Consider the following 26,058-nt stretch of genomic DNA (forward strand, 5'->3'; position numbering starts at 1 on the left):
TTTTTTTTTTTTTAAAAAAAAGGAAGATTTTACCACTTTGCCCTGGGGATGTGACACATGTCCAGCTGGCCCAGGGCCTGCAGGAACCGTGCAGAAACCATGTTCTATGAATTGCTGGCCTGTGGCTGCAGGAAGAGGATTCTGCTTCTAGAGACTGAGAAAGCTCAAGGACGTCCTTAGAAAAGGAGTTCCATGTGCTGAAGGCTTGGCTCTGGAGGCATAGCTGTGTAGATAGCTACTGTTGGGCCCCTTAATGCAATTCCTCTGAGCTCCATCTTCCGATTTTTCAGCTATCAGCCTGAGGGCAGTCAGGCCTGTGGCTCCTTGTACCTCTCTCCCCAAGGAGCAATCAGCCCTGTGCACTGGCTGTTCAGAGACAGGAGTGTAGCCAAACTTTCATTTTTTCCCCCTTGCTGTGCCTTTAAGAGCTGCAGGAATGCAAAGAGTCCAGAGGAGGGGTGGGGTCTCCCAACAGGACTTCTGGGAAAAGGATCCTGGGAATTTTTGCCAGAAACTAAACTGAGATTCCAACTCAGAGAAGTTGGGGGTGGTTCGTGTTGGGTCAAGCCTGTGATTGGACTGCAGAGTCCACTAGGGAGGAGGAAAGCCGAAGTAAAACGCAAAGAACGTTTTACTCCCCACCCTCACCTCCACCCCAATGCATGCTCACCCAGGCCTACAAGAGGGTGCAGCTACTAGCCTGGAGAGGACCCGTCCGTGTGTGTGACAGGTGATGGTAACAGATGGACCCAAGGAGCTCTCTACCCCAAGTCGACCTGCAAGGCCTGCAGGGACTGGCTTGCCAACAGCTGGACTTGATCACCGACTTCTAAAGTGAGATCACCCATCTGGGGAATAACAAGCAGGCTTGGCTTTCAGGCTGTTTTTAGAGGATTTTCAAAGCAGTGGCTAGAAAGCAGGAGACCACCTGGATCCTTGGCTTTTCTTTAGCACAACAGAGGAGATCCCACCCCTGGGCAATTTGCAGGACAATGATGGCCCTTCCTCGAGCCTCTGCTGTCCTAGTTCTGTTCCTGGCAGCTCTTCTGCCCCCAATCCGGCGTGCCCAGGACCCGGGCATGGTGCACTACATCTACCAGCGCTTTCAAGTCTTGGAGGTAGGTGGCATCTGTGCACCTGATCTGGGGTGCATGCCTGCCTGATAAGTCTCCTTATCTTAGCCCAGCTTCCCTAGCTACCGGGATGCACGTTCCCCACATGGTCAATGCCAAATACATGGCCAGTCTCGCCTGTGAGAGTTTTCATAGTCAAGTGGTTCAGAGCACCAACTCCAGAGTCTAGGCTCTACCACTCCCCAGCCCTGAGCAGGACTTCACTCCATTTATGGATTAATAAATTAATCCATACTTAGGACGTTCCCTGGCATGGTGGTAAATGCCCAAAATGTTATTATTCAATAGTTCAACTTTTAAAATACAAAAATTAAAAATTTGGGGTCACTTTTTATTCATGTTCTACCATATCAGGGTGGTAAGCAAGTTTTCACTTTTCCTTTTTGTCTTTTTATGATAAAACATGAGGCCACCATAAAAAGTCATGATGTTGCACCAAGAAGCTACATCTTCGCTTCTTTGCAGCACCGCGTTTGGGTTCAGAAATGAGTAGATTTCAGCTATGTCAGATAGAGAGAAATTGCTGGGATCCCTCCTCCAAGTGCCGCAGCTGGCGCTTCATTAAAATTTGTAAAAAACCAACACTTTTGCTACACAGACAGGCTCCCAGGGACAAATGTAACCCTCTGCCCAAGTTCTTGACATACTACTCCTGGTGATTGTCTCATATTTAATTGCCTTGCTTTTATACAAGTTAAATTTTGATAAATTATTTATCTTCTTCCAAAGATACTTTTTTCCCCCAAAGACACTCTTATCTGCAATGTTTATTTCTATATTTTCTTGAAAAATTCTGAAGTCCAAATTAGTTGATCATCTGGTTAAGTAAAATAACTTAACAGAGCAGACTGAATGCATTTCCTAACATTGCTCAGGCAACCAGCTGAGACCTGGGGGCCGGGGAGGTGATGTTCTCAGGATGGTGGCTGCCTCACCTGTTGCCTCCTCAGACAGCTCCTCCCCAATGTGCCTCCTAGAAAGTGCCAGAATTATGTTCAACCGAGGTCCCTCTGCAGTTAACACCGACTTATCCTGAGATAAGCGCCGGCCAGATGCCTGCACGTTTTCCTCGATACCTGAAATCTGGTGTTCAGACAAAGGTATAAAGTACAGACAAATACTTTGATGGTTATGAATGTGAATTTGAAAAAGATAAGGAAAAAAAATGAAAAAGATAAGGATATGGTTTGTATAGATTTCCCCATCCTGGTCAGGACCTGGTGGGGAAGTCAGGTCCCAGAGGGCAGTCACTGATGACCAGTGTGGACACTTACAAGCTGACACAGTCCTCTCGCCCTGAGGGACTTGTGTCTGAGGGGTACTAAAGAAATAAGAGGATTGATTTAGGGAGTTTCTCTGCCTCTCTCTCTTTCTATCTTTCCCTCTCTCTTTTCCTTCACAGTGAACAGTATTCCATACTACTGTTTGGAGTTGCAATTTTTACAACTTTTGTGGAGAGCATTTTGGTAGACTGCCAAATGAGCTTTAAGAATATGTTCTCTTTGACCCAGCCACCCCATTTCTGGTCTCCATTCACTTTATTCTTTCTCTCAGTAAATATTTATGAATATGTGTGCTAGGCCCTGTGCCAGGTGCTAGGGATGGAGCTTACTTCTGGAGATCCACCCTAAGATAATAATCAGATAAGTACACAAAGACATAAATACAAAGATTCTTTTTAGCATTGTTGAAAAGTCCATAAATGTCCATCAAAAAGAGTCTAATAGAATAAATAGGACATCAATGCAATGGAATTCTGTATCATTAAAATTATTGTATAGCTATCTATTAATTAGTATTGAAATATGTTCACAGTGTATTAGCAAGTGAAAATGTTACAAGCATTATAGTAAAATTGCATTTTAAAATATATACTTATATATGTATGATGAAATGCATGGGAAAACTTTTAAACACTGACACACTAACAAATCAGTGGTATTTTGAACTCAGGGATTACAGGTGATTTTTATCTTCCCCCTTACAATGATTTGTAAATTAAAAATCTTTCTCAATGAATGATAGCTATTTATATTACTTGGCCAATTTAAATAATGAACAATAATTTATTTTCTGACTGAAGCAAGGACTGGAAAAATGTACCCAAGCAATGAGGGCATACATTCAAGACTTCCAAGAGTTCTCCAAAAACATCTCCGCTATGCTGGGAAGATGCCAGACCTACACAAGTGAGTATAAGAGCGCAGTGACTAACCTGGCCCTGAGAGTCGAACGTGCGCAACGGGAGATCGACTACCTGGAGTATTTGCGAGAAGCTGACGTGTGCGTGGAATCAGAGGACAAAACCCTGCCGGAAAAGCTCATCCAAGAGGCGGAAGAAGAGAAGAAGATCCGGACTCTGCTGAATGCGAGTAAGAGAACTCTGTCTTTGATAGCTCTTCTAGGGACTCACACTCAGAGACACAGATGCAGCACAGATAGGGGTCTGGCAAGTAGGAGAGTAGGAACCCGATGTGTGGTTTTGGGTGCAGGTGCTAGGAGGGAAACCTTAGCAGGGAACAGGTGTCTGAAGGAAAAATCACTCTCAGAGAGCAGCTTTTCATTTCAGAGTTTCTGAAGGCCCCATGGAAGGTCAGAGCTTCAGTGTCAGAGATCAGCCCAGGAAGGACATTTCCAGATAGACCTTGGTTTGGAAGAGGCATGTGGTCCCAGATCCTTCCAGAGAGGGTAGAAGTTTGGTGGATTCTCCCAGTACCCTGGGAGTAGGGAGTGGCTGCAAATGTGCCAAGAAATAGTCTGAAATTTTAAATGGCATCAGCCAACCCTCAGAGCTGGGGACTGCAGTGAATTATTAATGTGTGTGTTGTCAGGATGGTGATATTTAGAGGATTTGTCCTAATTGGTGATCCCATTCAAATCACTTCCAGGCCATTAAGAATAATGGTTAGGAGCTTGAATTCTAATAACAAGTTATCATGTAAGAAAAACATAAATGAGAAAGGATATTTCCTGTCCATTTTAGTAAAACAATGAGGGAGACAATTCACCCAGCTCAGAGTCTGTATTCTGAAATGGTTTCATTGCAAATAGGAAAATTTTATTTATATGTTAATTATGTCTGCCCCAAATGCAAGAAACTCCATCGGGGAAATAAGATAAAAGCTGAGTGCGCTTGTTGTGCTAAAGGTTTTGTAGATCTTCTCACTGTAATCCTGATAAGAACTCTATGGGTCATTATAAGAAGGAGGGTGTCCCTAAATGAGATGACACTTGATCTGCATTTTGAACAAAGTGTTAAGAGAAGAATGAGCAGAGGGCACATGAGGTACGGGCAAAACCTACTGAAGGTGTATGAGTACGTAACCCTTAGCATGAAGATCTGTGGATATTTTGAGTGGAAGCCCTGTGGGGCAGGTACATTTGGAGAATAAGAAACAAGACTCAGGAGTTCAGCAGGACCCAAATAATGAAAGGCCTTGCATGCAAGGCAAAGGGGGTTGAATTTGACTGGAAAAACAATAAAGAACCACTAAACAATTTTTAGCAGGGGCATGATGTGAAGGAAGTAGGCGAGACTTGAGAAAGACCAGTTGGGGAGCCTACTATAATTTTGGGGACAAGTGATGGTGTCTGCATTAAGTGTCTTTGAGATGGAGAAGGGCAGATGGATTTGCGAGCGACTGAGAGTTGGAAATGCCATGGCTTAATGACTGATAATTAAAAGTGAAAAGTGAGTGAGAGGAGAAGTCCACGATGCTTTCCAGATTTTTGGCTCAGGTCACTAGGTGGTTGTTCTCAAATATGTTGAGATAAGAAACCCAAGAGGAGTTTTGGAGCACTTATTACTCTACTATTTTTTTCCCAGAATACTTATTAGTTTGAAATCTTCTAGTTTATTTATTTGTTCAGTGCTTATTTTCTGCCTCTCCATCTATAAGGTCAGCTCTGTGAGAGCCTGGATCCTGCATTTTATGTTCAATGCTGTGTCCCAGTACCTAGAGTAATGTCGATGGTCAATGCATACTGGTCATTGAATAACTAGGTAAAGAAATGGATGAATAGATGGAGGGAGAGACTATCAACACAGACAGAGGTGTTATTAGGTTTTCATAGAAAAGAGAACATCTTAATGCTGAGGCAGAAGGGGCCTATCTGAAATATGAAACAGTTGACCAAGTTGGTTGAATGAGTAAATGATTCTTTTTGGCTCTGACATTGTCTTGAACCTCTGAGAGGGAGCAGATAGGGGGTAAGCTGGGGTGAAGAAAGGAGGAAAAGGTGAGGGTGATCCAGCAGAGGATGAACAGAGGCTGCCTAAAAAACTAATGGGAGGAATTGAGTACCAATGTGGCCTGAGCTAGAATGTGCCTGAACTTTTATGCCAGGGGGCAGGCAGGACCCAAGTTCTGAATGGTGGTGCTAGGTTAGCTCCCTGAGCTGCTCCTGGTCTCTGGACTCGCTAAGCCCCTCAGGCTTGGGGTTGCCCCTTTCCATTCAGCTAGAGCTCAGCAGATGTCCTGATTCAGAACTTGCTGCTCTTTCAACCCCTGACCTTCCAACACTAGAGGCCTGAAATATTCCTTCTCCCAGCTCCATGGTGAGTGAGTACTTTGAACTTTTCTGTGATTGCTCCTTCTATGCCTGTTGCCTCGGAGCCCTCATTTGTTGATTCATTGGTTTAAGACTCAACAAATACTCTTGGCCCCCTCCTACTGGATGGGCCATGTGCTATATGGTAGGGATGGAAGTGTGAGCACATCATGTCTGCACCCTGCCCTGGCTTTCTTACTGCTCCTCTTGCCTCTGATCTTGCCTGTTGCCTGCTGTTACACAGACCTCCCCACAATACAAAATTAATCATATTACTCCTCTGTGTTGAATTTTTTTTTCTGTTCCCCATCAATTACCAACACCAAAAATTCCATTCAAATCTCTTGGCCTTTTATATAGGAAAGGTCCTATATAAGAACTTTATAAGTGACCCAAGTTGATTTTCAGTTTCTTCTTCTCCCATAATTTACCCACATGCAGTTGCAATTAAAAAAAAAAAAAAGGAAAAGAAAAATATATATATATAGTTCTTCTCACTTTCTCACTCCCCCTTTTTGACTGAAGAATGCTGTGAATTCTCAGTGAATCCCTCCTGCCAGGCAGATTGGCTTCTAGTGCTCCCAGAGTATGTCCCTAAATCCCCCAAGGGAGCATTCATCCTCTCAACCACACATATCTGTATGTATTTACTCCTCGACCAGACCGTGAACATATGGACATCTTCATTTCTGCATTCACAGAGTCTGGGTCAGCACAGCCCTTGGAGGAGGCTATAAAAATTATCTATAGAGGAGATACTGATGGCAGAGTCCCCTAAGAGCTTAGTTTAGGGGAAGACAAACCTGTAAACAATCACAACCTTCTGATCAGTATAGATCTATTATTTTCAGAGGCTCTCTGCTCAAGGATAGACTTTTCTGTACTTTGTATGCTGTGCCCATCCCCCACTTTTTCTTGTTTGCCATTTGTTAGTAATTAGATCTACCTTAGTGTTCTAATTCCAAGTAACAAACTACCACAGATTTAGAACTTTAAACAGTGCATATTCGTTATCTCAGAGTATCTGTGGGTTGGGAGTCCAGCCAGGCACACCTCACCTAGACACTTTGTCCAAGGAGGACACAGTCAGACATTAGCAGGGCTGCATTCTCACCTGGAGCTCAGGGTCCACTTCCAAGCTCACTGAGGCTGTTGGCAGAATTCACTTTCTCAGGTCATTAAGGCCAAGACCCTCATCTTCTAGAGGCTGCCCATCTACGCTGGCAGCTCACAGTGTGACTGTTGCTTCTTCAAGGCGAGAAGGAGAGTGTCTCTCTTTAGGAAGCACCGTGTCCCTCTTAAGAATTTGCATCTCATGTAAGTCAGGTCCACACCTAATAACTTCCTTTTTGGTTAGCTCAAAATCAGCCGGCTTGAGACCTTAATTTTATCTGCAGAATCCCTTCACTTCTGTTTTGCAATGTCACCAAATCCTGGATGCTAGCCTGTCACAGTCACAGGCATTGCCCGCTCTCAAGAGGAAGGGATTATGTAGAGCAGGTACAGCAGGGGAGGGAATTTGGGAACTCTGCCTACCTCCTGCTCTCATGTTCTCATCTGCTAGGCCCCGCTGCTACTAGTTGCCTGTACTCATCTTCATCCTACAAGGCTCGCATCTTCCTGTAGTCTATCCTTGGCCAGCAGGGACTGAGCCAGCTACAGAGCTCCTACTATAATCCTTAAGACTCAAGTCAGCTCCCTTGTCTGGGCAAACACCTTGGGATTACAGGCCAAGGAGGGGTTGTCATGTCATAGGGTTTCCTTCTTACCTACATACTGTCTTACAAAGAGAGTTTCTTTGGAAACCCTGGAGAATGGTGCAACTTTCTTGGGAAATTCGACCTTGTCTTGGGAGATTTCCAGAAAATTCTGACATCACTAAATGTGTTGCTTTTGGGGCACCTAGGTGGCTCAGTTGGTTAAATGTCCAACTCCTGATCTCTGCTCAGGTCTTAATCTCAGAGATTTGAGTTCAAGCCCCACTGTTGGGCCCCACATTGGGCTCCACACTCAGCATGGAAGCTACTTAAAAAAAAAAAAAAAAAGATGGTTTGCATTTACTTCAGGAATATTTCTCAGTCAACTAGGAAGGGTCAGATACTGGGGATGGTAAATAAAATAGACCTGCTCTGAGCTGTTTTCAAGTCTTTAGCCTTTATTTAGAGACAATCCCCAAATGACATTCACATGAGGGCTGCAATCCCAGGGTTGTTCTGAGGTTAGGTCAAATTCTTAAATCTTTTTAACTCTGACACACACTCTCTCCTCCTCTCTCCCTTACCCCTGCATCTCTTTCTCACACACACACACACGCATGATTTAGAATGCAGTGAGTGAATAGTACTGCTACACAATCTGACTTACATTTAAAAATCATTCCAAATCTTTGGCACTCTGTTATTAGTAAAAAGAAATTTTACGTTGCCCTTGGCAACTTATGGCAAGGCACGCTGCCTCAGACACCCAGATTGAGAATTTATCCAACTAACAGTTTTTCACAGATTCCACAAGGCTGTGTTCTTGGGTGGATAAGATTATTAACCTCTTTCTACTTGTAAATAGCTTAGAAGAAAAATTCTAATGCAGTCAAAACAAGCCATTAGAGCAGATTTTATTTTATTTCCTGTTTCATTCCAGCTCCTTTTATTGCAAGGGTGCACATAAGTGACCTCAAGTAACCCTCTGTCTCGTGAATTAAATAACTCCTATCGTTTGTTAGATCATCTTTCAAAAAGAAAGTCTGTTTGTTGCTGCACATTTAAATGCCTGTGGGATCCATTCAGGTGTTATAAATGTGCCTGCCCCATATTCAAAGCCATTAAAAGCAAAACAGAATAAAAAATAATATACCCACTGGAAGCCAAATAAAACATCTCTATGAGTCAACTCCCAAGGTCCACTGTGTGCCTGTGCATGCGCACGCACACACACACACACACACACACACACACACACAGTAGCCAGAAGTTGCTGCATTCTGGGGCCAGCAACGCCAGAGGCGTGTGTAAAGCTTAGCCTGTCCTAGCTCCCGCAGAGTCCAAGAGGTCACTGTGCCGGGTCCAGAAAGGCCTCCGTACACAGCACTTCTTCTGTTTACTTATGTGACAGGCCTGCCGTCTAGGATACCTCCAGTCCCATCACTATGGATACTACTAGAAGGTCCCCAAGTTATTTTAGCTGATGGCTTTTGGCTTCAAGTTGAGTGAACACCCATTCCTTCTCTCTCTCATTCATTCATTTGCCCCCCGATTCAACAATTGTCTCCTGAATTCCAGGTCTGTGTTGGTATTGTTCGAGGCATTCGAGATGGAACATGGAATAGGGTGACATCCTTGTCGTCAAAAACTATAGCCAAGTGGGGAGCCCATCTAGACGAAGCCAGGGTCACAGCCAGAGTGGCCAGTGCTCTCGAAGTAGCAGGAGTGGGGAGTGGCATTAAGTAACCAAGGGAGGCCAGGGCTGCTGTGCAGTGGTAAGGAAGGGACTGTGGTCAAAGCAACCCTCAAGCTGAGTTTTCATAATGGAAAAGAACGGATGAAATGGACAGAGGAGGAAAAGATGCTTCAAGCAAATGAAATGGCCTGTGGGAGCACAGGCCTAATGACGCCTCATGTTTAGTCATAGAGAGCAGATGAAGGAACCGGACTGAGCTAAGCTCCTCTGTGCTGAGTCAGTGCCTGCAATTTTGCATTGCCCTTTGCAGCTTGTGGCAAAGCATGCTGCCTCAGTCACCCAGATTGAGAATTTATCTAACTAACAGTTTTTCACAGATTCCACAAGGCTGTGTTCTTGGGTGGCACTGGCTCAATCTATCTGACGCCTCTCGGCTAACTCAGGCCAGAGCTGGGAAGCACACTGGGGCGGGCTGCCTTGGACATAGGCTAGCCTCTCCCATCGTGCTGGGCACGGTCGAGTGGCAAGCGCGGGTGCGTCCGGACTCAGCGGGAGGTTGGGGAGGGTCATGCTGGCCACAGTGCACAGAGCTGGCCAGCAGCGGTGGGGTTGGGGGGGATAGGTGTGCACCAAAGCTCGGGGTAGGGGTCAGAGGTGCCATCTTCAGGACGGTCACAATGGGAGCCCTCTGTGCCGAGACTCGGGGCCTGCAGCCAGGAGGCCCAGCTGTCTGTGGTTTTGGGGTGGGACACTCTGAGGACCGCGTCCATCCCCTTGGTCTCTGTGTGATGATGATTCCCACTCACAGACTGCGTTAAATCATTCTTTAACATCCTGGCCAAGAAGGGTCCATGTTCTTCCCTCACCTCCTTGGTTTTTAATTCCCTGCCTTTCCTTCATTTACTTTTAAAGTTAAAACACTCCTCTGCATCCCCCAAGATTCTCTCAGTTAGTAGAGAAGTTCCACACACCCACCTTCCTGGGCTAGAAACCTCAGAAGCCTCTCTTTGGCCCTCATCTGACGAGTCCCCACATCCAGCAGCTCTTTCCTTGTACACAACCCTCAAATCTCCTCTTTCCATCTGCGCTGTTCTCTCATCCACTCCGGCCCCGATTCCTGCAGGAGCCGCTCACCGAGCTTCCTGCCACCAGGCTCTCCCCTCTCCAGGGGTCTGGCCTAGATTGCCCACCAGGGTTAGTTGACTAGAGTTACTACAGCATTGCCTTAGCAGCTTTGACAGAAACCTCAACTTAGAGGATAAAGCAAACCCCACAAAATGGCATAAAGAAAGCCCTAGCTTTCTTTAGACCCCCAACCTAGCTTTCTTCGCTTTTTTTTTTTTTTTAAGATTTTATTCATCCATTTGAGAGAGAGAGAGAGTGAGAGAAAACATAAGAGGGGAGAAGGTCGGAGGGAGAAACCGTCTCCCTCTGGAGCTGGGAGCCCGATGCAGGACTCGATCCTGGGACTCCAGGAACATGACCTGAGCCAAGGGCATTTGATTAACCAACTGAGCCGCCCAGGGCCCCCCCCCTTTTTTTTTAAGATTTTATTTATTTATTTGACAGAGAAAGAGCATGAGCAGGGGGGAGGGACAGTGGGAGAGGGAGAAGCAGACTTCCTGCTGAGCAGGGGGCCTGATTCAGGACTTGATCCCAGGCCCCTGAGATCATGACCTGAGCGGAAGGCTAACGCCTAAGCAACTGAGCCACCCAGGCGTTCCCCCGCCCCCCACCTAACCTAGCTTTCTTAAAATATTTTATCATTCTCCACAAAAGTAACACCTGCTGATTAACTAAAAACTATGAATATCATCTGCACTATATTTACTTTATTTACCTCTATGTAATAAGAGATAACATGCCAACAGCTGAACACAGGAACTTCGAGTGTTTCTCAGCCCCTTGTGTCACTGGGGCCTGTCCCTGTCCACCCGCTGCTCTACACCATGCCCGATGTGCTATTCGGAAAACAAAATGCAGTTCATGCACCCCTGCATTATTCATGCCATCTTCTCCAAGTCTCTCACAGTGCCTGGAACAGAGTGGAAATCAAAATTCTCTGACCCTGAGGAACAGTTTCTTAGAAAGTAGAGGGAGCTATTCGCCGAAGATTGCATTAAGCCCTTTTGTCTGTTCCATTGTCCCCAGCCTCTTGTCCGATGAAGAAACTATGGTGCCCAGTGTTTTACACGACCCCGTCTGCCTCCCACATGCCTGCTATGTTCAGAAGTGTGCTCCCTCAGCCCCAGACACACCAGATTCATCTTGGCCTCCATTTCTGTTCACTATGCCCTCACCCCCACTCAGTTTCCTGTTGCCACAATAATGCAACATAACAAACCCCTCAGTAACCTTGTGGGTTAAAACCATAATCATTGATTATTTCTCAGGAGGCTGCAAGGCAGCAAGGCAGTTCTGGGCTGGGCTGGGCTGCTCTCGGTTCCCCAGAGGCACATGGCCCAAGGGACTGGCTGAAGGTAGTCTCCCCTGGGATGGCTTGGATCTCTTCCACGTGGTCCCTGCTCTTTCAGGAGACAGACTTGGGCTTATTCCCATGAAGAAGGCAGACCTCTGAGAGAGAAGGCACAAGCACACTAAGGTCTGGTCACTTGTACTGAATTCTTACGGCCAAAGCAAGTTCTAAGACTGGCTCTAGGGCCCACCCTTCCAATAGGACCTTTGACAGCATCTCATAAGACTTTTGGTCCTGATGCTCCTGGAAATAATCATTAAACAAAATCCATTTTTACAGAGACAAGTTTCTATATGGAAGCAGTAAATTGGGCATTAGTGTGACTGATGGTTTTGAGGCTGCCGCAAAGTTCAAGTTCAAGAAAGCAGGCCCTAGACTTTGAGACAGGCTGGTGAGAACAGGATAAAGTGAGATTTACTGCACAGGAAAAATGTGGGCACAATGTCAAAATGACTCTGTTTTCTAACCAGGCAAATGGGAGAATGGCAGGACCACACCTAGAAATTAAGAACGTTTCTATCCCTTTTAGTTTGGTAAGAATAGTATTACAGGAAGAAAACAAACAAAAAACACTATGCAAAAACAAAACAAAACAAAAACCCACACACAGAGAAAAACTTTTAAATGAAAAATAAGTTCAGCTTTTAAAAGAAAAATAAGTAAAAACAAAGAGTTCATAATTATAACCTTGGAATGCTTACATGTTGCAACATTCTGATAATTGATTCAAAATGGAGCGGTTTGGTCAGACATTCCTCAGAACACTGCCCACTTCACTGCCTCCCTTCCCATGAGTATTGACCAGCCCGCATCCTCTGGGATAGTGTTCTTAAGCTTCTAGTTTTAGGAACACTTTACATTTCTCGAAATTATTCAGGACCCCAAAGAATTTTTCTTGATGTAAGTTACATCTATTGATATTTACCATATTCATAATTACTATAGGAAAATTATAATACGTGCCAGATGCTATTTTGGGACAAGACATACAGCAGTAAAACAACAACAACAACAAAACCAGACACCTTGTGGGGTGAACATTCTATTGAGGGGAGTCGAACAATAAATAATTAACAGATAAATTTAAAATATATCAGAGAGAGGATGATAAATCCTATGGAAGGAAATCAGCTAAGGTGTGGGGATTCTGGCAGCTGGCCAGCACCCAAAGGAAACATGGTAAGGAGGTTGGCTGTGTCAGGTTCCAGCTACAGGCACCCTGTGGTTGGAGTCGGCCTGACTCATACTCCCAACTCACACATCTCCCACATACTCTCCTGTGAAGTTCTTAACTTGATGCGGAGGAGCAGAGCCTTGCAAGCAACGAGCCATATTATCAAATCTGTTTTCTTTCTCACAAGCAGCTGCTCATCGCCAACAAAGGGAAGCTGTCAGGGCACCATAGTGGGGACCATGGAAGACTTTGAGTTTAGCGCTGGGAACCTAGACAGAGCTCTAAAGTAGATTTACTAAAGACTTCCATATGACTCACCAAAGTCAAGCTATAGAGCACTTACTATATTCCAGGCCCTTTTAAGGCCTAGATTCACCGTCCTGCCAAGCCAAACCCTCCCATGGCTCACCGAAGGCCATTTCACACAAGCCAGGCTTCCTGCCTGCCTTCCTGGCACGCAGCTACCCAGGCTCTCAGGAGTATGCAAGGGCACCTGCCAATATCTGCACCTACCTTTTGCTGTTTAAAATCTGATTTCTAAGCTGACAGAGCGTGAGTTGGGATAGAAGTTGGAACACCAATACTGCATTCTCTGAATCAAATTGATTCTTGCGTTTGTGGACAGTAAGCAGTAAGAGATTAGATGGGAAGGATACGCATGGTGGATCCCAGGCACTCTGGATAAAAACATAAATAAGACCCAGCCTCTGTCAGAAGTGTTTACAAGGAAACAGAATGAGTAAGCAGTTCTGATTCAGCAGGATAGCTGCTCTGGAAGAGACCTGCATGGACTGCTTTGCACACACAGGAAGGAGCAACTGATTGCTCTGCAGGACCAGAGAATTTTGTTTTGAAGGATAAGCAGACGTAGCCCAGGTTAGTGAAGGGGAGCAAAGGAAAAATATGGGCAAACTCTAACACTTGGAAAAGGTCATGGCAGGTTGGTGACCGGTGACCAGCCAGGTGGGGTGGGGATGTGCCAGGAGGAGGTCAGATGAAGGACCTTGAGTGCCGTGCTGAGATACTTGAAACTTATTCTGTGGACAGAAAGTACAAAACAGCCCTAATTTCTACAACACATTAAGTCTGCCCTCACAATTTCATTGTATTAGTGTGAAGCTTTTATACTTAATTGCTACTCTGAGAGCAGCCATCTTGGTCATTCCGGAGCCTAACATTGTACCTGTCACTTGATAGGTTGACTAATGTTTATTAACATGAATACAATCCAGGTAGTTGAAAAAGTCAACTTTAATGGCACAGAATTTCAAGAAGCAGTCAAAATACTCATGGTTTTACAGTTTTTCTTTGTTTATTTTTAATGAATTCATCCTTCTTTTTCCCAAGCAAACCTGGGCTCCCTCTCTGTCATTCCATCACCCTCCTCCTTGAGGGCTCCCACCATCTAACCAGTTACTAAGACCTGACCCCTCTTTTCCTGAGTATTTCTTCTTCTTTTTTTTTTTTCCTCCAAGATTTTATTTATTTATCCATCAGAGATCAAAAGCAGGCAGAGAGGCAGGCAGAGAGAGAAGAAGGGAAGCAGACTCCCTGCTGAGCAGAGAGCCTGACTCAGGGCTCCATTCCAGAACCCTGGGATCATGACCTGAGCCAAAGGCAGAGGCTTTAGCCCACTGAGCCACCCAGGGGCCCCTGACTATTTCTTGAATCCATACTCATTTTTCTTTTCTTTTTTTTTCCATACTCATTTTTCCATGTCCATCATTATTTGGATTGATCTGGATTGTACTTACAGACTCTCTACCTGTTTCCCGGGGGCCCCTTCTCTCCCACCTCAACCCCAGTCCATTGTCCACCAACATCTGGACCAATGTTTCTAAAACATAACTAGAGGGCAGTTGAGTCACTCCCCTATAGAGGGGCAAGTCTCACCAGGATTGGAGAGTTTTTCCCTTTAATAAGGGCAAAAGTATTTAAAAATTTCAAATAAGTGATATTTGTATATGAAGTCACTGGGAGGCCTTGGGCCAAATCCTATCCTCATTGCCAAATCCTATCCTGGTCTGTAGTTTTGCCTCAGGGAAAACAAGAGATTTGCATTCTTTGGTTTGCCAGTGGAACTTTGCTTGCCATTGTCTCTGTTAAATAATTTGCATCTTGACTGAACTCAAAGGTTTTAAATTTATTTTCTTTCTCAACCTTTTCTCCTGCTAATTCTCTCTCTTTCTCTCTCTCTCTCAAGAGAAGCACAGCAGGGAGTTCTATTGTAACTCAAACACAAGAAGTATATTTTCTTCTAAATCCAAAAGAGGAATTTATAAAATTATAGACTCTCAGCCCTGAAGAAACACTAGAGAACATCCGGCCTAAACCCCTCATTTGAGGGCTAAGGGCAGATTGACCGACGGACTTGTTGGGAGACAGAGAGAACCAGAGACAGGGTTCAGACCATTCAGGTCTCTGACTCCCAGCCCCAGGTTTCCTCGGCAAAGGCAGGATAGCACAAGGAGAAATTCTGTGTGTCCGTATTCTCAGAACTGTCTCTTCCTAATCAAAACCATCTATCAACACTCTTTTTTTGTTTTTTCTATTTCTCTAAGGATTTTGCATGTAGTAAGAGAGGAGTAGATGGAGAAAGGAGAATGGGTGTTTTAGTTTCTGCTGTATATTAAATGAACATTTTCTCACTTGTGAGACATTGTATGTGCCTTGTTCTTAGACACAGTCCCCCTCGGTAGCTGGGCTGTAAGCTCGCTGACCCTCCTCGCAGAGGGATGGGCCTGTCTCTGGGGGCTGGCTGGAGCTTTCCTGGCCAGCCCTGCCCCCAGGTTCCCACTGAGCTCAGAGGACCCATAACTGGGTAACCTTCCAAGGAACTTGTCCAAGCCTTTTCTTTTCATTTGGAAAATGGAGATTAAAATATTCACCACTTAGGCACATTATAAGCACTTACTTCAAGTTGCTGTAAATAAAGTACTTCTCACCGTGCCATGCATATTGTATGTATTTGTAGATATTTATTAACTTCTCAAGCCTTTGTGTTTGTTCTTCAATCAGAAACAGCTTCTGAGCTTCTCTCCTGGCCCATGGGCCCCTCCTCTTCCCCATTAGAGACACCGCTGAGCAGTTGCAGGCCTAACCCCTCCTTCCTGCAGCCTCTGCCCACTCCTGCCATGTGACAAGAACCTTGTGTCAGATTTTTTAATGAAATAATGGATTTGAAAGTCTCTTAAAAGCTTTAAAGTACTTTACAAATTATTATTTACTTAAGACAGGCCTGTTGTCAGAACTCCAGATGCACAGCCTAAGGAGGCTCTAGGAAAACATCTGTTTGAATTAAGCTATTTTCTTCATTAATTCAATAGATATTTATTGAACCCACAAAGCACTAAGTTAGGCAATCAGGTACAATAGTCAACATGAAGACAAAAGTCCCGCTTTTGTGGAGCTTACAGTCCAGTCCAGTGGGAGAGAAGGACAATAAGCTAGTAAATAAAACAGATGACAGAATTGCAGAATATGGACAGCAATCTCCAGGAAATGAGAAAGATGTTGTAGTAGACCATTTTAAATTTCCATGCGGTCGTCACAGGAAGCCCCTCGGGGAGATGACACTGAAACTGAGATTTGAAGGAGGAGAGGAGCAGACTGTGGGAAGATCAGGGAAGAGAGCCCCCAAGGCAGAAAGAATTGCAAATGCATGAGCCTTGAGGCAGAATCGAGCTTGGCGTGCTCCAAGAATAGCAAGAAAGGCAGGGTGATCAGAGCTCAGTGAGCAAGCGGGAGGAAGTGGAGGATGAAATCCCATAGACAGGCAGCTGCCCTGTCCTGTAGGTAGTTCAGGGCAGGATAGGAGGTTAGGATTTTATTCCAAGAGTGACAGGAGAATGGGTTTAGCAGGTCAGCCACATAACATATGTTTTTAAAATGATTAATTCTCCTGCTTTGTGGAGAGCATATTGTCGGTAAGCAAGAGTAAAACCGGGGAGACAAAGTGGTCTAGGCAAGAGGGGAAGATTCAGGGAGCACAGGGATGAGTGGTGGGAAGAGGAGGAGAGAGACATGTGAGCATTTTAATTTAAGTATAACATAATTTAAAGGTTCGTTTTAATATCAGAACTTGCTGGTGGGGGGGGAGATGGAGAGAAAGGAGTTAAAATGACTTCTAGCCAGATGTGTGGGTGGCTTAGTCTGTTAAGCATCTGCCTTGGGCTCAGGTGATGATCCCAGAGGCCTGGAATCAAGTCCCACATCAGGCTCTCTGCTCAGTGGGAAGCCTGCTTCTCCCTTTGCCCCTCCCCCTGCTTGTGCATGCGTGTTCTCTCTCTCTCTCTCTCTCTGACAGATAAATAAATAAATCTTAAAAAAAAAAAAAAGACTTCCGGGAGTGCCTGGTGGCTTAGTCAGTTAAGCATCTGCCTTCAGCTCAGGTCATGATCTCAGGGACTTGGGACTGAGTCCCATGTCAGGCTCTCTGCTCAGCAGGGAGCCTGCTTCTCCATCTCCTTCCCCCTCTGTACTCTCCTCTCTCAAATAAATAAATAAAATAAAATCTTGAAAAAAAAAAAAAGAATGACTCTTAGGTAAGAAATGTGGTTGATGGTTTATACTTAAAATGAGAAGAGTAGGGAGAAAGAATTTGGGGGATAAGAGCAAGATTTCTGATTGGACAGGTCAAGTTTGAAGATATCCAGGTAGAGACACTGAGCAGGCCATTAGATAAGTGAATTTGGGACTAAGTAGACATCCAGGTAGGATGTCATTCCAGAGGCAAATTCCAAATTCATCATTAGTTAGAATTTATCTGTATGCAGAACCATCAGATAGACTGAGGTGGCTCAGAGAAGAGATGTGAGGACAAAGCACTTCCTCCTTGAGTGGGAGAGGAAAAAGAACCCAAAATGGATGCCAAGAAACAAATCCAGAAAGGTGGGAGGAGAAACAAGAGGAAGGGTGTTCCAGAATCTGGAGAAAAAGGTTTCAAGGGGAGGTAGTGATCGAGTAATCAAATTTTGCTGTGAAGCTGATTAGGATATCAGACTGAAAACTGACCCTTGGATTTGGCCAAATGGAGGTTGTTGGTGACCTTGACAAGAACTGATTATGTGGAGTAGGTAGGGGAGTTTCGAACAGCAGAGTCCAGAAGCCCAATTAGAGCAGCTTAGGGCATAACTGGAGATGATGGAACTCCTCAACAGAGGGTGTCATTACGAAGTGGAAGAGAAAAACAGAGCCACACTAGAAAGTTCTGTTTGTTTACTGAGGGGAAAGGTCTAGGAGGGCAGGAGAGACTATTGAAGTTAAGTCCTTGAAGGTTATAGGAGATGAGATCCACTGTAAAAATAAAGGGAGCGGGAGGGAAGGCAGAGAATATGGGTTCAGATGCAATTGGTTGTTAGATTTGGTGTTCAGAAAACTCATTCATTCATTTATTTAGTAAATATTGACCTACTGTGTGCCAGGTGCTGTCTTAGGGGCAAGACATACAGCGAATGAAACAAATGAGAAAAACTCATGCTCTCATGACATTTACATTCCATTGAGGGGAATCAAGTGGTAAATATGTTAACAGATGCATTTATAATATGTCAGAGAGAAGTTAATAAGCACTATGGGGAAAAATGAACTAGCTGGAGAAGAGGGCTGCCATTTTTTATGGGGTGTTCAAGAAAGGCCTTAATGATAAGGGACTATCTGAGAGCAGGCCTAATGGAAGTGAGGGAGGAAGCCAGTACATATCTTGGAAAGACGGTTCCCAAGCAGAGGGATCCAAAAAAGTGACAAATTCTTGAGGCAGGAGTGTGTTCGGCACCATGTGAGGGACAGCAGGCCAGAGTGACTGAAGTGCAGCGGGTGGGAAGTACGGTAGGAGAGGAGACCTGAGAGGCAGTGCCGGGGCAGCTCACATGGTCTGGAAGGTGAAGACTTGAACTGTACTCTGAGTGAGAATGGAAGTCACTGGTGAGTTTTGAACAGACATGCGACATAATGTAACTGACATTGCTAAAAGCTTACACTGGCTGCTGTGGGGAAGGCAAGGGAGCTGAGGATGAAGTGTGGCCGCCCTGAGGGAGGCAATTGCAGTAATGGAGGCAGGAAATGAGGCACTTCTTGGCTTGCTTCTATTCTCTCTGTGAAATAAGGGGTAAGATCTTCATACAGGAGATAAGACGGTATGATGGAGGTCTGAGGAGAGAAGGTCTGATAATTGTGGATGATGACTTGATTAAAGGACTGTGATAGAATTGCCATCCAAACAGCTGGCAGTAACAAGTGTTTGCTACGATGCTTGTTTACCTCAGAACCTTTAGGGCATCTCTGGCTCCGCCCCTCTCCTCTTCATGTCCGGTTTCTCTCCCTTTATCCTGCTTCATGTCCTCTGACTCTAGAGAGTCCCCAGTTATCCTGGAGAACCCAAGCATTTAAGAAGAAGAAAATAACAACCCATGGGCCCATCCAGCTTCTGATACCAAAGCCTTTGCAGAGACCTGAGGGAAACCCGCAGAGTTCAGTGCTCCTGAAGTGTTACAGACCTGGCATCCCACCCCCACACACTCCAACAGTCAACAAGAGAGATCCATACTGTTCCCATACAGACCTCAGCAGGCTTTGAGGGATACCCATGGGGTTCCTCATGCTTCTAGTAAGCCATCCCTCCCCACCTCCATTGACACTGTTCACCTTACAACAGACTGTATAATGGGGCCGCCCACACAACAAGTTCGCCATCAGAACTGGTGACCCATCTTTCCTGAAATGTCCAGTAGAACCAGTTTCATCCCGGCCCATATCCCTCCTTAACTTGGACACCATGAGAATTCCAAGACACCAGGGTCATCTGGAAGATAGCGTATTTTAGGGCTAGGTGTAAATGGCTTCTACCACTTCTGTCCGTGTCCCACTGGACAGAATACAGGTCAGCGGGTGCAGCCTAACTACAAAGAAAGCTGTGAATATATAAGTGGGGAAGAGGAAGATGGAATGGCATTTGGTGAACACAGACACTGTCTCTGCCATAAACAGAGAAGAAATGAGTAGAAGGCATGCATGGAGATAGTAGTGACCCAAGGATCAAGGGAAACAAAATCTTCAAGAAAGAGGAATTGATCATGCTGTGGGAAAATGAAGTAAGATATGAACATAAAGTTCTGAGTTTTCAGTTAGGAAGTCCTTAGTGATGCAATGAGGGGTAGTTTCTGTGAAGTTACTATGAAGTGAAAAATGGGAAGTGAAGTAGACCCAGAGAGCGTAGACCACTCTGGAGGAGAAACTACATAAAATGATAGAAGGAGTGAAGTAACTAGAGTGGTGCCTAATTGAGGGAGAGGTTTTTTTTTTTTTTTAATATAGGCAAGGTGTTTATAAGCTAAGGAACGAGCAGTGGAGGAGGTATTAAAGATGACAGAAAGGTGGCAGTTCATCTAGTGAGTCAAGAGGAAGCCAGAAAAGGGTGAGATCAGAGCATAAGTGAATGTCTTAGCGCTGGACAGGAGGAATGATGTGACCTCTTCTAGATGTGTGGGAGGGTAGCCAGGGTAGGAACAATTTAAGAAAAGTTTATAGTGAGGGGCAGGAAGTTCAGGGACATCATGTCTAATGGTATTTATTTTTTCAAAGGAGTTAATCTGCCGTTAGGGAAGAGACTGATGGGGTAGTATGTGTGTATATGGTTGGGGGGCGGGGACCAATTGAAGATACCTGCTGTGGTAGATAGGGGTTAACTGTGGAGAGAGCGGTATGGTGCTTAGGGCTCAGCTGAGGTTGGAGAACACTTACGTGTAGTGGCATGTTTGTGAGGTTTTCTCCACACCACTGTCTGGGACAGACCCAGATGTTTGAATTCATCCAGGACCAGGGGTTTTTGTAGAGCAGTTATGGTGGAATAACGAGGGGCTGGAGGGTGAGGGTCCTGGTGAGAGAGGTATTATGGGTGATAGGAAAGGAAGCTGAGAGCCTGGGAGAAAGTAGAGGTCAAGGGGCAGGAGGGCATGAGGAAATGGAAGAGCAGAGTCCGTGAGAACAAAGAAGTGAGAAATGGAAGGGTAAGGAATTATTGCAGAGGTTGGCATATTAGAGTTTTACATTTCTAATAGGGAACAGTTCCGGGGAGATGGGGCGGGGGGATCCAGAGTATGGAGGTTGGGGAGTGGTTGCTAGAGGAGCTTGAAAGCAACGTGCTGTGGAATTGAAGAAGTTGAGGTGCTCAGACCCTTGAAGTGTGTGGGGTAGTGTCCCAGAGAGCTCTCAGTGATTCAGACTAGAAGGAGTTGATAGCATGAGATACAAAGAAGGGAGGGCTTTTGCATGAAGATAGAGAAGCTGGAGAACTGTAAAGCCCCCCCCCCTTTATCCCCCACTTCATCTTCCTCCCCCATTTGAGACCCTTAAGATCCTGTTTGGATCATAGAAATACTGTCCTAATTGGTTTCCCTGATTTTCGTTTCTCTCCCATGTATCCAGCATACACACAACTGCCAGCTTAATAAATCTTGACCATGATTCACTCTTGCTCAAAAAACTCAGTAGCTCCCTCCCTGCCTATAGAATAAAATCCATATTCCTTAGTCCCACCCTCAATGCTCCAGCACAGAGCTGGTTTCAATCCACTGTTTTGTTTTATGCATCTAATTTGAGGTAAAAGCAAGTATTTAGTTTATATTGGTTTCAGTGCTGTACTACTTTACTAACACAAGTCATGAATGTGCTTTTATGAATTGTGAAGAATGTTCTCCCTGCCATGTCAGAATGGTCCCTATTAAGGGTCAATGCCAATGTAGATTATCCGCTTCCTCAAATGACAGCACCATTCCCTGTCCTTTTGTAAAAAAAAATCCACTTTAAACTTTCTATTGTAGTGAGTCAGGTACCTATAAAGCAAGAACCATTGCTAATTTATCATTGTACCTCGGAACTTTTGCACCCCAGCTCATAATACCTAGCTCAGTATCTCGCCTTCTGTAGGTATCCAGTGTCTGCTGACTACATGCATGCATTCATGAATAAATTAATGAATGGATAAGTGGAGTTCTCATAATGTTCTAATAGGATTAAGGGCCCAAATCCTTCACTAGAAGGTGATCTCCTCAACATTAGGGTTGATATTATATATATTTTTTATCTTCAATACTTACTTAGCATGGTTCTGGGAGCATTGTAAGCTAAGTCCACAGTAGATAGCTGGTAAAATCTGGACAAATGGAATTGAATCAGGCAGCTTTACCCCTAAGTGATTCCCACTGTGTCAACTCCAAGAAGGTGAACAGGGTCTCTGACCCAGCAAAGAGCTGTTTATATCCTGACTTGAATAAAACGTTGACTCTTATCATTGGACAGCGCTCCCTTAACAGAAACACATTTATTCATTTAATTCTTTGATTCTTTAAACCATACCATAAGTTGTGATTGATCTGTGTGTGATAACTTTATTCTAGACACTGAAGGAAAAAAATAATCTGTGAGAACAGACACATGAAAAGATGCTCAACATCACTTATCAGGGAATTGCAAATCAAAACCACAAAGAGATATCACCTCATATCTGTTAGAATGGCACGTATCAAAAAGAAAGAAATAACAAGTGTTGGCAAGGATGTGGAATAAAAATGAAAGCCCATCTACTATGAGTGGGAATGTAAATTATTGTAGCCACTGTGGAAAACAATAAGGAGGTTCCTAAAAAAAAATCCAAAATAGAACTACCCAATGATTTAGTATTTCCACTACTGGGTATTTAATCCAAAGAAAACAACACGAAATTTTAAATAATACATGCATCCCTTTGTTAATTGCACCTTATTTACAACAGCCAAAACATAGGAGCAACTTATGTGTCCATCAATAAACGAGTGGATAAGAAGATGTGGTGTATATGGAATGTTACTCTGTCATAGAAAATGCAGTCTTGCTGTTTGTGACAATGTGGACAGACCTGGAGGGTGTTAGGCTAAGTGAAATATGTTAGAGGAAGATGCTATATGATTTAGCTTATATGTAGAACCTAAAAAAAAAACAAACAAAAAGACAACAGAAACAGACCCTAAAATACAGAGAACAAACTAGTTGTTGTTTTGGGGGAACAAAATGGGTAAAGGCAAGTGGGAGGGACAGGCTTCCAGTTACAAAATGAATGAATAGGGATAAAAGGCACGGTATAGGGAATATAGTCAATGGCATTGTTGTCGTGTTGTATGGTGACACGCGGTAGCTACTCTTGTGAGCAAGCATAACATAGATGTTGAATCACTGTGTTGTACACGTGTAACTATTGTAACATTATATGTCAACTATTCCTTGATAAACAGGAAATACAAAAGTAATCTGTGAGAAAAGCAGACATTTCGTATCCATAAAGTACCTCTCTTTTTTCTACTGTTTGGCCAGGCTGTGACAACATGTTGATGGGCGTAAAGTCTCTGAAAATAGTGAAGAAGACTATGGATACACACGGCTCTTGGATGAAAGATGGTGTCAGCAGTTCTCAAAAGGTTTATTTCCTAGTTGGATCCAGAAACAAAACTGTTTGGGAATTTGCAAACCTGCGGGCTTTCATGGAGGATAGCACCAAGCCAGCCCCACGGAAGCTAATCCTAACACATTCCTGGCAGGGAACGGGCCAAGTGATCCACAGAGGTTTTCTGTTTTTTCACAACCACGGGACTCTCAATGAGATCATCAAATATAATCTGCAGAAGAGGACTGTGGAAGATCGAATGTTGCTCCCAGGAGGGGCAGGCCGAGCCCTGGTCTACCAACACTCCCCATCGACATACATTGACCTGGCTGTGGACGAGCATGGGCTCTGGGCCATCCACTCAGGGCCAGGTGTCTATGGCCATTTGGTTCTCACAAAAATTGAACCTGGCACACTGGGAGTGGAACACTCATGGGACACTCCATGTAGAAGCCAGGATGCTGAAGCCTCCTTCCTTTTGTGTGGGGTTCTCTATGTGGTCTATAGCTCTGGCGGCCACGGCCCTCACCGTATCACCTGTGTCTATGATCCGCTGGGCACTGTCAGTGAGGATGATCTGCCCAAACTGTTCTTCCCCAGGCGGCCAAGAAGTCATTCTATGATCCATTACAACCCCAGAGATAAGCAGCTCTATGCCTGGAATGATGGAAACCAGATCATTTACAAACTCCAGACAAAGAGAAAGCAGCTTCTGGAGTAATGCAGTACAGCAAGGAGGGAGAGCACTGAGGCTGTGGACACTGCTCTCTGGGACACGGAGGCCACAGCCCCTTTGCAATACGGTATCCCTCTGATCACATACAGGGATAGAGCCTAGAACTGGGCTTGTGTATATATCCTCCCCCTGGATGTTGTGGCCTGAGTTATCGTCCAAGAGTGTAGATAAGAGTCTGTCATTTGGAAATTTTCAACTTCCGTGACCCACCCAAACCTCCTGGCTCTCAAGGCCCTCCAAGTGCTGATCCAGCTTACGTCCAGACTTTCCCTTACCCCTACAACCCCAGCCCCTTCCCCTGCCAACTATTAGAAACATAGCCCACTTCCTAATACTCCTGGCTCCGTCCTGGCCTTTCCTGACACTCTTTCCCCTTTCTTAAATGCCTATTGGTATTCTTCCTATTCTTCACCACCCAGCTAAAGTACAATTTCCTATAATGTTTACTCTCTAGGTCCCCCAGCTCTGCCCCTTTACCAAGCTGAAGAGATACAAGAGGAAAGTAAAACCGCTCACATTTGAATACCACTTGCCAGTTCCAAAGTGTTTGCTCCCATGTGCATCATTTAATTTTCATGCCACCCTGTGAGACGTGCAGAAGAGGTCTTTATACTTGCCATTGTAGAGATGAGAGAAGTCTAGGTGAGCCATTCAGAGGAACACAGCCTCAGAATGAGAATAGGGCTTGAAAATACTGCAAATCCCATAGTCTTTCCATTGCCGAAGGGAGCATCACATGTGATGTTTGTTCACCCAGCATTTTCTAAGCAATACACTCAGCATCTCATCCTAAAAAATCATGGTCTGCCCCCTGCGGCCGGTTTTCATGTCTGCACAAGACGTTCTGGAAAGCCTTTCCAAAGCTACTTCGTCCAGAAAACCAGCCTACAGCCTAAGGGTGAGGACCCCACCTGTAGCCTCATCTTGTCTTAACTTCCCCTCTGTCTCTTTACTTGCTGGAAACACAATAAAACTGACACTAAGCAAATAAGCCTCATCAGGGGAGATTTGCGTGTGTGCCCTCAGCAGACAAGCTGGCAGGAAGCGCTCAGCTCCCCAGCACACCGAGACCTGGGGAGGGAAAGCTTCTGGAATCTGGACGGAAGCTGGGTCTTGGGCCAGTGACTCCCTCACAGCAGGCATGCGAAGTGGCACGGGTGACAGAGGACAGCTGTGCTGCTGCAGAGGGGCTTCTTTAAATCTTTCCCACGCATTTGTCCACTTCAGCCCAGTGTGGGTCACCCGCGCGGGCTGTGGTGCCAGTCCGTGTCATGTGCTGAGGCCTCTGTATTTCCAGGTTAGTCACATGAGACGGCTTGTTTTGTGTGCTCACAGCTGTTTTGCCAACTCTGCCAAGCTCAGGGTGGGACCACAGGCAATGAAGAGACGTTTTTCTCCCAGAGCATTTGCGTAGAGATTTGGCAGAATGAAATCTCTCACCCCGTGCTTGCAGCACAATTACCCACAGTTCTAGAAGCCCCGCAGCCCCCATCTGTTGTGGAAGGATACAGGTATGGATACATAAACATGGCCATGCGGCCCACTCCAAGGGTTTACAGACATCGTCTACCCTGGGGGGTAAAATAACATGACCTATTTCACCGGAGTAAGCCATGTGGGCTGCCTCAGGGGGAGGGTTGAGTGGGATTCTTGGTGAGTGGAATTATGTGTGGGTCCCGCACTCAGATTTCTTTATGGGCCCAGAGGAGGGTTGCTTTTTGTCTGCGATACATCTGGATTCGACAGTTCTGAAGAGTACCCTGCCTGCCACTAGTGACCCACCCGGGTGCTTTAAATTCCTGCAGGTAGAAGCACGTTTTCAGGTCAAGACATTGTCTCCCTGTTAATGAGCCACTTTTTTTCCGGGGAATCAGGGCAGGACAGCACGTGGGCCCACAAGCACCATTTCGGGCTTCTTTCTGGTGAACTGTTCAGCTCTGGGGTCGCTTGTCAGATCTTAGGATGAAAGTCCCTATGACCTATGACAGTGGTTCTTAAACTTGACTGAGCATAAGAATCACCTGAGGAACTTTTAAAGATCCCAATACCAGGCCATACTGCCAGACCATTAAATCAGAACCTCGGGAGGTAGGACCGAGACAGCCATAGTTTTAAGCTTCCTCCCCCCAAATGGTTCAAAAGTGTGAAGAAGCTTGAGAGCCAGGGACTTAGACCATTTTTAAA

General features: G+C 45.0%; 1 protein-coding gene across 1 annotated transcript; it reads left to right on the forward strand.

The window, feature by feature from the left end:
* The first annotated feature begins 491 nt into the window (after positions 1 to 491).
* Positions 492 to 24,872, forward strand: OLFML1 (olfactomedin like 1). The gene is made up of 3 exons (XM_032356273.1): positions 492 to 1,118; positions 3,217 to 3,505; positions 23,069 to 24,872. Exons 1-3 carry the CDS (start codon positions 993 to 995, stop codon positions 23,857 to 23,859), a joined length of 1,206 nt encoding a protein of 401 aa, XP_032212164.1. The 5' UTR covers positions 492 to 992; the 3' UTR covers positions 23,860 to 24,872.
* The last annotated feature ends 1,186 nt before the right edge of the window (positions 24,873 to 26,058 follow it).

This window comes from Mustela erminea, chromosome 9 (genome assembly GCF_009829155.1).
Source record: "Mustela erminea isolate mMusErm1 chromosome 9, mMusErm1.Pri, whole genome shotgun sequence".
NCBI classification, from domain to species: Eukaryota; Metazoa; Chordata; class Mammalia; order Carnivora; family Mustelidae; genus Mustela; species Mustela erminea.